The sequence below is a fragment of the Azolla caroliniana genome, unplaced genomic scaffold (genome assembly GCF_043228905.1).
Source record: "Azolla caroliniana isolate FFs.n. ecotype wild unplaced genomic scaffold, voAzoCaro1.0.p SCAF_20, whole genome shotgun sequence".
NCBI classification, from domain to species: Eukaryota; Viridiplantae; Streptophyta; class Polypodiopsida; order Salviniales; family Salviniaceae; genus Azolla; species Azolla caroliniana.
In genome coordinates this window covers 11,341,574-11,353,334 of record NW_028230455.1, presented here as the reverse complement: position 1 = coordinate 11,353,334, position 11,761 = coordinate 11,341,574, and the positions used below count along the sequence as shown (strand labels likewise).

The following is an 11,761-nucleotide window of genomic DNA, read 5'->3' as shown; positions in this document are numbered from 1 at the left end:
GTGTTGTGGGGCCCACCCAAATCTAGTCCATCCATCCATCCACCCAAACAACACACAACAACTGTCAACCACCAACACACAACAACAAACAAAATAACAAACAAATATCATCATGATGGTATGTATATGCATTGATTGATTACTCCTCCTTCTGGGCATTGATTCATGCCTTTGATTTCTTCTTTCTTCTTTCTTCTTCTTCATCCAAACACACACACACACACATTTGTATATACTATATATTACTTATAAGTTCTACATGTATGTGTTCATGTGTATTTTTACTGTCTCTCTCTCTCTCTCTCTCTCTCATTCATTGGCATGCACTCACTCCATAACTCAACATAAACATAACCTTCAATCAATTCCTCTGTTCTCCATAACTCAACAGAAACAGAAACAGAGCAGAAACAGAGCAGAAACAGAGCTATGGCTTCTTCTTCTTCTCTGACTTTGCTTCTTCGTGCCTTCGTCTCATTCTCCATCGCCATCGCCATCTCCTCCTCCTCCTTCCTCCTCACCCCTTCCCTCGCTCAGCCCCTCGTCCCTGCGCTCTACATCTTCGGAGACTCCTCTGTGGACGTCGGCAACAACAACTACCTCAACACTATCCTCAAGGCCGATTTCTATCCCTACGGTAGAGATTTCGACACCCGGCAGCCCACTGGCAGGTTCTGCGATGGCCGAATCGCTCTTGATTACACTGGTAAAAACAAAACCCCCCCCCAACAAATCTCTATCCCTCTCTCTCTCTCTCACTCCATTTTCTTCATTCGATCTCCATTCTAGTTTTGCTTATCTGTTTTGATTTCTTCCCTGATACGATTTCCCTCCTAAACTTACATTAGCGCCATTGTATGATTGCTTTTACTAAAGCACTGATTTTGTTATGGTGCTCGACTGAAAATGCCAATTTTTTTTTTTCTGTTTTTCGATCTCCATTCTAGTTTTTGCTTATCTGTTTTGATTTCTTCACTGATACGATTTCCCTCCTAAACTTGCATTAGCGCCATTGTATGATTGCTTTTACTAAAGCACTGATTTTGTTATGGTGCTCGACTGAAAATGGCAATTTTTTTTTTCTTTTTTTTTCTGGTAATGCTCATGATGAAGCTGCGCTTCTTGGGTTTGAGAGCTTCCCACTGCCATATCTGCAGTCCCGAAACTCAGGAGTTAACCTCACCCTGGGAGCTAACTTCGGCTCAGGAGGCTCTGGCTTCTATGACAGCACTGCCCAACACTTTGTAAGTATATCTGTGGGTGGGTTTTCTGAGCATACGCATGCAATGCATGTGTGTAGATTCTCATTCACTATAGTGGTATATGGATATGTTTTTCCCCCATGAAAAGAATCCATCTGCATAATTAGTTATCTATCTAAGTTTATCTCTCATAATTAGTCCTGAAATTAATCGTTCCTTCTAATGAATCAGTGCTCTGATTAATTGGTTTATTTTCCGATTGAAGGATGCAATTAACCCTCTAATGGCTTCTCTAACAAATCCAGTGCGCCGATTACGCAGTCCTCTTAACTGTGTATCTTTTTAATCAAAGCTTCGATTAATGGATCCTCTAATTGATGATGTGCTGTATGTAATATGCTAGTTGATGCATGTATTTATTTGCTGGATTAGTACATATGATGACTGCACAAACTCGAATTAGTCAAGTCATTTGAAATTCATACTCTGTTGCTCTTAAAATGCTACAATTACAAGCAATTTAATGTAAAATTTCACATTAATGATTGCACGATTGTGTATAGAATGTGATCACGATGAACCAGCAATTGGATCTATTCAGCGAGTACAAGGAGAAGCTGCTTGGAATTGTTGGGCCAGAGAATGCATCAAGCATCATCAATGGCTCACTCTATGTTGTTAGCGCGGGGAATAGCGACTTCTTGCAGAACTATTTCATCAATCCTCGCCTCAAGAAGCTGTATACCGTCTCGCAATTCAGCCAAATTGTGTTGGAGCTCCAGACCAAATTCATTCAGGTTTGATTTGCCCAAAAATGTATTATAATTGTTGGACCTTTCCATTAATGTGTCAGGGGATTGATAATTGGATCAATTGATCGAGGAGAAATCAATCGTTGCTTTCTTCTTTCATTCTCTTGAACGAAATCATCCTCCCTTCTTGTTAATGAGACCTATAACACATCGAAATGGGCCCGATTTTTTGTTTTTTTGTAGAATCTCTACCACCATGGTGCAAGAAGGATAGGTGTGGTGTCCCTCCCCCCGTTCGGGTGCGTACCATTGGAGCTCACCGTCTCCCGGAGCTCATCTGGTTGTGTCGAGAGCCTAAACAAGGTTGCGAGCAACTACAATGTAGCCCTCAACGAAACAGTTGGCCGCCTCGGGGCCTCACTCCCGGGCCTCAAAATCGCCTACTTTGATGTCTACACAGGTCTCCTTGACCTCATAAACAACCCTGCTGCAAATGGTAACTCATCCATCATCATTCCTTCTTTTCGTGTTCTTCATTTTCGGCATTGATTTTCCAAACAGAGTGCATTAAATGTTAGGCACTGTTTGGTGATCCATTTAGGGTTGTCACACATTTTAATGTGCCATTAATGCTCATTATATATATTGTGCTTACCATGTGATTGATTATTGGGCATAGCAAACATTTATGCACCTGTTGGTGCCTCATTTATTGTAACATTGTATCCACCTATTGGTTCTTATTGCATATTGTGCCTGCATTGATGTAACTACCCTCCTAACATTTATCCACCCATAGGGGCTTATTCATTGCCTTTTCTTTTATCCTCCATTCTGCCAGGATGTGCCCATTTATTGTCATTTATGTATAATCCTAGGTCTATATAAGACACCTGGTAGACCGTAAGTCTATATGGCAATCTTTTTGACCTATTGAACTCTTTAAGGGTTTGTATGTATGTATGTATGTATGTATGTATGTATGTATGTATGTATGTATATATTATAGTATGCTCACAATAACAGATTGCATGTTTTATGAATGAGTGAACATATATCGATCCATAACTTTGTTTGTTGTATATGTCAGAAACAAACATATATCTATATATATGGATCGATAACTTTGTTTGTTGTATATGTCAGAAACATACACGCATATCAATCGATTGATAACCTTGTTTGTTTATGTCAGAAACAAACATGTATCAATCGATAATCTTGTTTTTTATATACATCGGAACTGAATATATATTTATCGATAACCTTTTTTTTGTTGCATATGTAGGATTCACCGAGACGAGGAGAGGATGTTGCGGAACTGGCGCAGTTGAGACCGCGATTCTTTGCAACAGGCTTAGCATTGGGACTTGCACGAACGCGACCCAGTATGTCTTCTTTGATAGTGTTCACCCTTCTCAAGCTGCAAATGCCATCTTGGCCACTGGTCTCCTTGAGGCTGGAATTAGTCTTGTAACATAAAAAAGAACAAAGAGTTAAATTTTTTTCTTTTTCTCCTTGGATTTTTGTTGTCTTCTTTTACTGTATGAATCCAATATAAACTCCTATATTATTCTTTCAAAAAGCCATGGATTTTATTTGTTGCATCACACTTATTAGTGTTAAAGAAAGAGAGGAACAGTTGTTGTTACTCTCTTGAATACTATACTGAGTGTGTTTGTTGTGTCCAAAGTGAAAGATTATGATGCATAGAGATAGGTATGCCTACATGCATGTGTGCGTGTTCACATTCAATGATTCTTTGGTGGTGGTTAATAGTAAAAGGAGTCAACATGTCAGTGTCTCTATACCCTCGTGGTAATGGGGATTCGGAAGTAAGTCCTAAGGTGAGGTGTGCATTAGCTAGTTGTATGTGACATTGACATACATGACATGGTTGTGTAGTAAAGGCCCACACTCTTGTCACGCAGGGTCAATGGATTTAAAATCTTTTCCTTCTGTCATCTTGACGTGCGATGTATAATTCCATAAAGAGGGAAGTTGTGCGAAGCTTATCGTAAATGCCCCTTGAATTTAATGCGAAGCTCGTACGAGTTAGGTGCCGATGCACTTTTTTTTCCAAACGCAGCAAAGCTGACTTAAAACTATTTCGCAATAGTGCTTTGCGGCCTTTTCATTTTCATTTTCACTTTTACTGTGTATATTAAAAACTTGTTTGTTTGCATAAAGATGGTTTCTAAAGGTATGCCGAAATTCGGACTTGCTCCTTGTCTTGTGAAGAGCGTGGGCTATTTTGATAGCCAATTAATGGTGTGATGTAAGTATATATTATGTTCATTGCCATTCATTCCCTTGGGTGGTGAGTCTCGACTGTAGAGAAATGTTCGCACAAATTTCAATGAAACAAACATATGTAACCATTTATTTTGGCCTTTTCATAGATGAGGCTTTCATACATAATACATAGATTGTGCTTTCAAAAATATATTGATGGACCATGTCGTGCACATTTCTGACACAACAGTGTAAGAATATAGAAATATGGTAATTGTTGGGAAAATTAAAGTCATCTTGTTTTAGACCTTAGTAAGCTAGAGTGCCACGTTTTTTAAGAATTATTATCTCTTGTGGAGCATGAATGTCCATCTTGGGAAGATAGAAATGACGCGGTGAATGTTGGGAAAATTAAAGTCATCTTGTTTCAAACCTTAGTAACCTAGAGTGCCATATTTTTTGAGAACTACTATCTCTTGAGGAGCACAAGCATCCATTTGGGCACTAGAGTGACACCGCATGCAAATATAGTTTTAAAACTTGTGAACCAAGTTGCAACTTTATTACCATGCCTATAACCTCGTATGAATTAGAAAATTGGGGATCAAGGCTCTAATATACATATATACAACCGTTTCTTGAATAAAACAACACTAAATAAGAGGAATGCAATGGATGGGGTCACATGTTAAAATCACTCACCATGTGGACATCATGTGTCATCAATACTCAACTATAACCTGCTCGTTGGTGGACACATCTATTTATTCAAAGTGGACAATAACAAGTGGTTTTGATGAGCTCAATTTTGGTGAGAAAAAAGGCAAAGACAATGTTTGTCCACTATTTTAATCAAAATTCTTGTATGGAAACACCATTATGGACAATCCAAAGATAGAAGCCACTTCCAAACAAGCTTCGATAATCACAATGGCTAGTTCTTTGTTGTCGAATAATATATTGATTGTTGAGAAAGCTTCAAAAAAACCAAGGGCAAGTGAAGCCAATATGGAAGAGCATGGAGTAGACATGGTGCCTAAACAACCATACACACAAATCTTGACCAAAGGTGAGGAAGAGACAAGAGAACAATGTTGGAATGCACTTCATGAAGTTGATAACCAAGCAACCCAGGACATTCTACTTGACAATGATATTTGGCTGACACAAAGTTGAAGGATATTGTAGAGGTGGAGAACCATAAAAGAACACCCTCAAAGCCTTCGGAATATTTTATGATGGAGGTATAATTTGTTTCTTCACATGGAAAATACCATTGGTAGATTGGGTTTACTAGAGGATTAATGCAATAATGGGGGACATATAGTGTTGAAGATGTATACAAGGTCTCGGAAAGTTTTGTTTAAAGTTACATTTAGAGCAAAAGAACAACAAGACATACTTTTGTCTCACTTTCTTGTTTTCTTTAATAATATTTGGTTTACATTGCCCCTTGGAAGTCAATGCCCGAATTTCAAGCATTTTTGAAGTAAAAGTGCCTAATTTACGTTGAGATGTGTTGTAAAATTTTATTTCTATATTAGAGCATGTGTTAATAATTAGGTACTTGACTAAGGGTTAACTAGTATCAAATTATGTGAGTAGTTAATCACGTATGTGGTTAAGCAATGGAAGACTATGTGATATATGTGTGTGTATGTGGATGCACGTGTGAAAGAGGAAGTTACACTTAGGAACACTATGGGGGATGATTAACAAGAGTATAGCTTAAAGACCTTTCTCTATATTAATAAGCATCATCAAGTTACAAAAATGCCCACAATGAAGGTATATATACATCTCATGTGCAAGAGTGCACGTGTGAGGAGAATATAGGTACAAGGATATAAGTCCTATATTAAATGAACTTGAGAGTGGAGGATCTAGAATGTATCCCACTTAAGTACAAGTGCAAAATCCTATTTAAGGGCTTAAAGTCAACACACTAACTAGATTCTACTTATGTAAATATTAAGTTATATAATTGACAAAATAACTAAACCTAGTTGAGCTTGATATCTCAACACGCCCCTTCAAGCTCAAGTGTGTTGACTCCGACGTCTTGTTCGGCTTCCGGTTCCGGCTCGCTTTTGGCTTCTGACTCGTGTCGACTCCTGTCCCACTTTAAGCTTTCAGCATTTCCAGTCGGTAGTTTTGGTTCCTCCCCCTCAAGCCGGTGACGAAGGCTTGTAGTGTTGAGTGGTCGAAGGCTGAGTGCTAATGAAAACTGTTGAAGCTTGTCTGCTCCTAAGGCCTTGGTGAAGATATCGGCCGTCTGTAGGTCAATGCTGATGTGGAGAATATCAATATCTGCATCAATGATGTGCTCTCGAACATAGTGTTAGTGTACCTCTACGTGTTTTGTTCGTGCATTAAATATCGGATTTCGGGCTAGCTGAATGTTGCTTTGATTGTCGTAGAAGATACATATAAGTTCGACGACCGATTCATTAAAGTCCTTTACATGTAGTCACTTCAACCAAATGGCTTCGTAGGTGGCTAAGGTTGTGCCCCTGTATTCGGCTTCAAGGCTCGATAGAACAACTGTATGTTGCTTCTTGCTACTCCATGAGATTTCTCCGCTTTTGAGTGAGAAGACGAAGCTAGAAGTTGCCCGTCGATTGGATACACTGCCAACCCAATATGCATCTGTGCATACTTCTAGATGAATAATTGCTCACTCCTTGTCGAAGTTCCCTAATCCATGCTCCTACTAACATATCGTAAGATTTGCTTAGCACAATGCAAATATGTGTCTCATGGTGTTTACATAAATAGGCTAAGTAGGCCGACCGGATAGCTCAGGTTGGGTCAGGTGATAGTTAGGTAGATGAGACTCCCGATGATTTGCCAATATTGAGTCGGCTCACATGGTGTGCTAGAGTTCAATTTGGGGTCGATGGGAGTCAAGATTGGCTTGTGGTCCATCATGCCGAACTTGAATAGAAGATTCTATATGTGGTGGCATTAGGAGAGCATGATGCCGGTGCCGGTTCGAATGACCTTGATTCCTAGGAAGTAATGAAGTTCGTGTCGAATATGAGTGTATAATGGTCGTATTCACACTGTCCCTTTGGATAGCCCAAGTTTGGGCTATTTCTGTAAATAGCATAAAGGGCAGTTGCCCTAGGATAGTCACTATATAAAGTGACTTTGTAACCTTTAGTGGTGGTTGGTTGTCATTTGTAACTGTTGCTATTAAGAAATAAAATGTTTCTTTGTGCCTACCTGTGTGTGTGTGTGTGTGTATCTTGTATATTCTCATACACAGGTCCTTCAACATCACAGATGTTGTTTGTTCTTCCGCATTGACGACCTTGTCCCCAACATTTGGTATCAGAGCGTCGAAGGTTCTTCAACCCGTTGCTGGCCGTCATAATACACCACACAACACTCTGTTTCTGTTTTTTTTCTTGAAGAACAGAGAAGAGAGAAGACAAACAAGAAGTCTGCATCTCACTGTGTTAAATCACTAATTGGAGTACGCTAGCCGGCTGTACTCTGTTCCCGTTACTGTAACCACTTGAGACCAGTCTTCAGGCAACAACCAAATTCGTGCTTTATTCGGCTAATCGACATTCGGGAGGATTAGTTGGATCCGTCCCTCTCATCGCTATAGTCATCTGAAGCAAAATCAGATGGCATCAACATCCGGCTCATCGGAGATGAGTCTAAGGAGGTTCGACGGTTCGAACTTCAACTTCTAGAAGGAACAAATGCAGGACTATCTCATAGTCAAGGGTCAGATAGACCCGATTGAGAATGAAAATCCTCTAGAAGCATACAAGGCAAACGAGTGGCTAAAGTTGGAAAGAATCGTCCGAGCCACGATTCGGATGCACTTGTCGGAGTCAGTGTACTTCACAATGCAATCATGCTCGACAACTTTTGAACTTTGGAAAACACTGTCGGAAACTTATGAAAAGAAGGTCGCTGCAACTAAGATGTATCTGATCCGACACCTCTACAACTTGCAGATGAAAGAATCCGATTCGGTTCAGGCACACCTCAATGAGTACGAAAGCCTAAGCTCCGAAATATCGTCTCAGGGGACGACAATAGAGGATGAACTCAGAGCAATGATACTCATGAGTAGTCTCCCCTCCTCTTGGGAAACTTTCATCACAACCGTGTGCAATGCTTCAACAACTGCCATTAAGTACTCCGAAATCACGAGTGCAATCTTGACTGAAGCAACTCGGAAAAAGTCTTTCGCCAAAGACTCGGCAGATGAAGCTTATGTAGTACAAGGTTTGACCGACTGATCGAACAACCGGGGAAGAAGTTCTTCTCGACCGCCGAACAATCAACGAAGCTGGAGCAAGTCCCGGGACAACCAAATCTGCAACTACTGCAAGAAACCGGGACACATCAAAGCCGACTGTCGGGCACTCAAAGCTAAAACCGACAAAGCTTAGAGAGCGGATCAGAAGAGTAACAGGCATGAGGAGGTCAACTACGTCGGCTCTTCAGCCGAAATATTGACGACCGACTTGAACATACTGTCCATAGAGAACCCAGTCGAATCAGAAGTTCTACTTACGACTGAGGAATTGAGCACATGGCTCCTGGACTCGGGCGCATCGTATCATGTGACACCTCACCGATCTCGGTTTCGACAATACTCGGACCGGCACTCCGACTCAGTTTGAGTCGGGAACTCGCAACACTGTGCCATAATTAGAATTGGCACCGTAGAGCTCAACCTTCTAGGTGGCTCTACACTTGTACTACACAATGTCTAACACGTTCCTGAGCATTCAAGACCCTTGATCTCAGTCAGACAACTTGACGAAGTCGGCATCCGTGCCAGGTTCTCATCAAGAGGGCGGACACTCCACAAAGGGAACCTCTTGCTTGCTCGAGGACCAAAGGTACACTCTTTGTACCCTTTATATGTCACACTCAAAGAGGGTGACTTATTTTTGGTTGATATCCCCGTGTCATCATTATGGCACGGACGACTTGGACACCTCAGCAAGGCCGCCATAACGCACCTATCCAGAGCCGATTACATCCCCGAGCTCTCCTTCTCGGATCACCAATTCTGTGAGCATTGCCAGTATGGCAAACAGGTAGCCGCATCACATCCGACATCAGCACCAAGAGAATCGAGTCCCCTCGATTTGGTCCACTCGGACGTCTGTGGCCCGATGCCACATCTGTCTCTCGGTGGTGCTTCGTACTTTGTCAGTTTTATTGACGACTCGACTCAAAAGGTGTGGGCTTATCCCATTAGAACCAAGGATTGGGTGTTCTCGATCTTCTCCGAATGGCTTGCAATGGTCGAAAACAAGACCGGTTGGAAACCAAAATTTCTTCGAACTGATAATGGAGGAGAATTCAAGTTTGACTAATTCGTCAAATTTTGCCAGGAACGCAGCATTCGACGTGAATATACAAAACCCTATAGTCCAGAGCAGAATGGAATTGCTGAACGCATGAATCAGACGATTCAAGAATGCATAGTATCCATGCTCCAACACTCCGAACTCTTGGATGGCTTCTGGGCGGAGGCTCTACTTACGATGTACACATAATAAATATGTCGCCAAGTAGACCTCTAGGACTTAAAATACCTCAGGAAACGTGGACCGACAGTAAGCCGAATTATGATAAGCTGAGGATCTTCGACTGTGAGGTGTATGTCCTCATACCGAAAGACGACCGCCAGAAACTCGAACCAAGATCAAGGAAATGCGTTTTCCTTGGATATGGACCTGATGGCGAGATTGGATACCGACTCTAGGACCCCGAGCATAGACAAATCGTTTGAAGTTCAGATGTCGTGTTCAACGAGTCGGCTATGCATAAAACGACCGAAAGGCCTATTGAAGTCCGAAGGGTAATATTTTCTGAAGTGCCAACCCTTCATGAAGGCCCAACCCACAACACGAGATCGGTTTCACGGATAACCGACACCTCCCGTCCTGAATCCACCGATTCAGCACAACTGAATGGCTCGGCTTCCGACCATCCGACACCTATACCCGGTGCGACTAGTCCAGTCATACCTTGAAGATTTGAGAGACTATCGCAAACTCCGGAAAGGTACTCTCCCGGAATTTTCTTTACCGACGCCGGCAAACCGACCTCTTATGAAGAAGCATCGGCATCTGCCGACTCAGCCACCTGGCATCTAGCGATGGAGTCGGAAATGCACTTCATTTGCGCAAACAAAACTTGGCACTTGGTCGAATTACCGAAGAATCGAGGTGCTCTTCCGTGTAAGTGGGTCTATTGACTAAAAGAGACGTCCGACTCGACCAACCTAAAGTACAAGGCCAAATTAGTTGCGAAGGGATTTCGACAAGAATATGGCATCGACTTCAACGAAATCTTTTCACCAGTGGTGAAAATGACAACCCTTCGTTTCATGCTCGGTGTCGTGGCCACCGACAACTTGGAGCTGATTCAGCTAGATGTAAAAATGACATTCCTCCATGACTTTGTAACCTTTAGTGGTGGTTGGTTGTCATTTGTAATTGTTGCTATTAAGAAATAAAACATTTCTTTGTGCCTATCTCTCTCTCTCTCTCTCTCTCCCTCTGTGTATCCTATATATTCTCATACACAGGTCCTTCAACATCACAGATGTTGTTTGTTCTTCCGCACTGATGACCTTGTCCCCAACATTTCGTTCATGTCTTTCATCTTGAACTTCCTAGGTGTTCACCATTGATCACTAAGTTGTCAACATATACGATAATGAAGATCTGACCACTTGAGTTGCTTTGGATAAACAAGGAGTTGTCAGACTTCAACATTTAAAAGCCAATTTGGTGTAGAAACTACGTTATCTTTGAATGCCAAGCCCATGGCGCTTGCTTGAGGTCGTAGAGGGGCTTCTTGAGTTGGCATACGTCATTCGGATGTGAAGTCGGGTGGTTGTACCCATGTAGACTTCCTCCTCTAGTTCGTCTTGGAGAAATGCATTCTTGACATCCATTTGATGGAGATGCCACCATTTTGTTGCCACGAGTGCAAGTGTTGGAGTTGAGACCGTCAGTTCTGAAATTATATCAGTAGTATATGATGAAGACTATCAAGTTATGATAGCAGTAGACTATTGTTGAGATATGGACCGTGTACAAAGAATCAAGAGTGATTTTGTGTAGCGGAAGAGATGTATAAGGTGTACAGTTGTGTGTGTGAGTGAGTGAGAGAGAGAGAGAGAGAGAGAGAGAGAGAGAGAGAGAGAGAGAGAGAGAGAGAGAGAGAGACGTATACAGAAAACAAGGAAAAAAAACTATATTAATGAGAGTAAGAGTACAAGAATGAACCAACAATTTACAAGTAAGAGGAGATGTGTTTATATAGTCACCTTCTCTCTATATTCTCTTTCTACAAGCACCACTTACTAAAGAGAGATGGAGAATTAATTACACTAGATATGTGTCATAGCATCTTATAGTTCTATGACACACTAGTTACTATACTAGGAGGTGGTGTGTTCACACACTAAGGTGTGTTCCCACACTAGAGAAGTTGAGTTTGATTCTCAACACGCCCCTTCAAACACAACCTCGGTCACCAAATAGTTGGTTCGGGGTTCAGACTAGTCATCGGATT

At 41.5% G+C, this 11,761-nt stretch overlaps 1 protein-coding gene and 1 pseudogene across 2 annotated transcripts in view; both read left to right on the top strand.

Annotated features, from left to right (window-relative positions):
• Window positions 1–298: 298 nt before the first annotated feature.
• Window positions 299–3,471, top strand: LOC147851014 (GDSL esterase/lipase At5g03820-like). The gene is made up of 5 exons (XM_087335896.1): window positions 299–706; window positions 1,114–1,244; window positions 1,766–1,999; window positions 2,198–2,450; window positions 3,243–3,471. Exons 1-5 carry the CDS (start codon window positions 430–432, stop codon window positions 3,434–3,436), a joined length of 1,089 nt encoding a protein of 362 aa, XP_087192022.1. The 5' UTR covers window positions 299–429; the 3' UTR covers window positions 3,437–3,471.
• A 1,648-nt stretch (window positions 3,472–5,119) lies between these two features.
• LOC147851013 (GDSL esterase/lipase At5g03820-like) overlaps window positions 5,120–11,761 on the top strand; it is an 8,127-nt pseudogene continuing 1,485 nt past the window's right edge. The window contains exons 1-2 of the transcript XR_015531594.1: window positions 5,120–5,258; window positions 5,378–5,433. The product of XR_015531594.1 is annotated as a GDSL esterase/lipase At5g03820-like (transcript). The remainder of the gene's footprint in view (window positions 5,259–5,377; window positions 5,434–11,761) is intronic.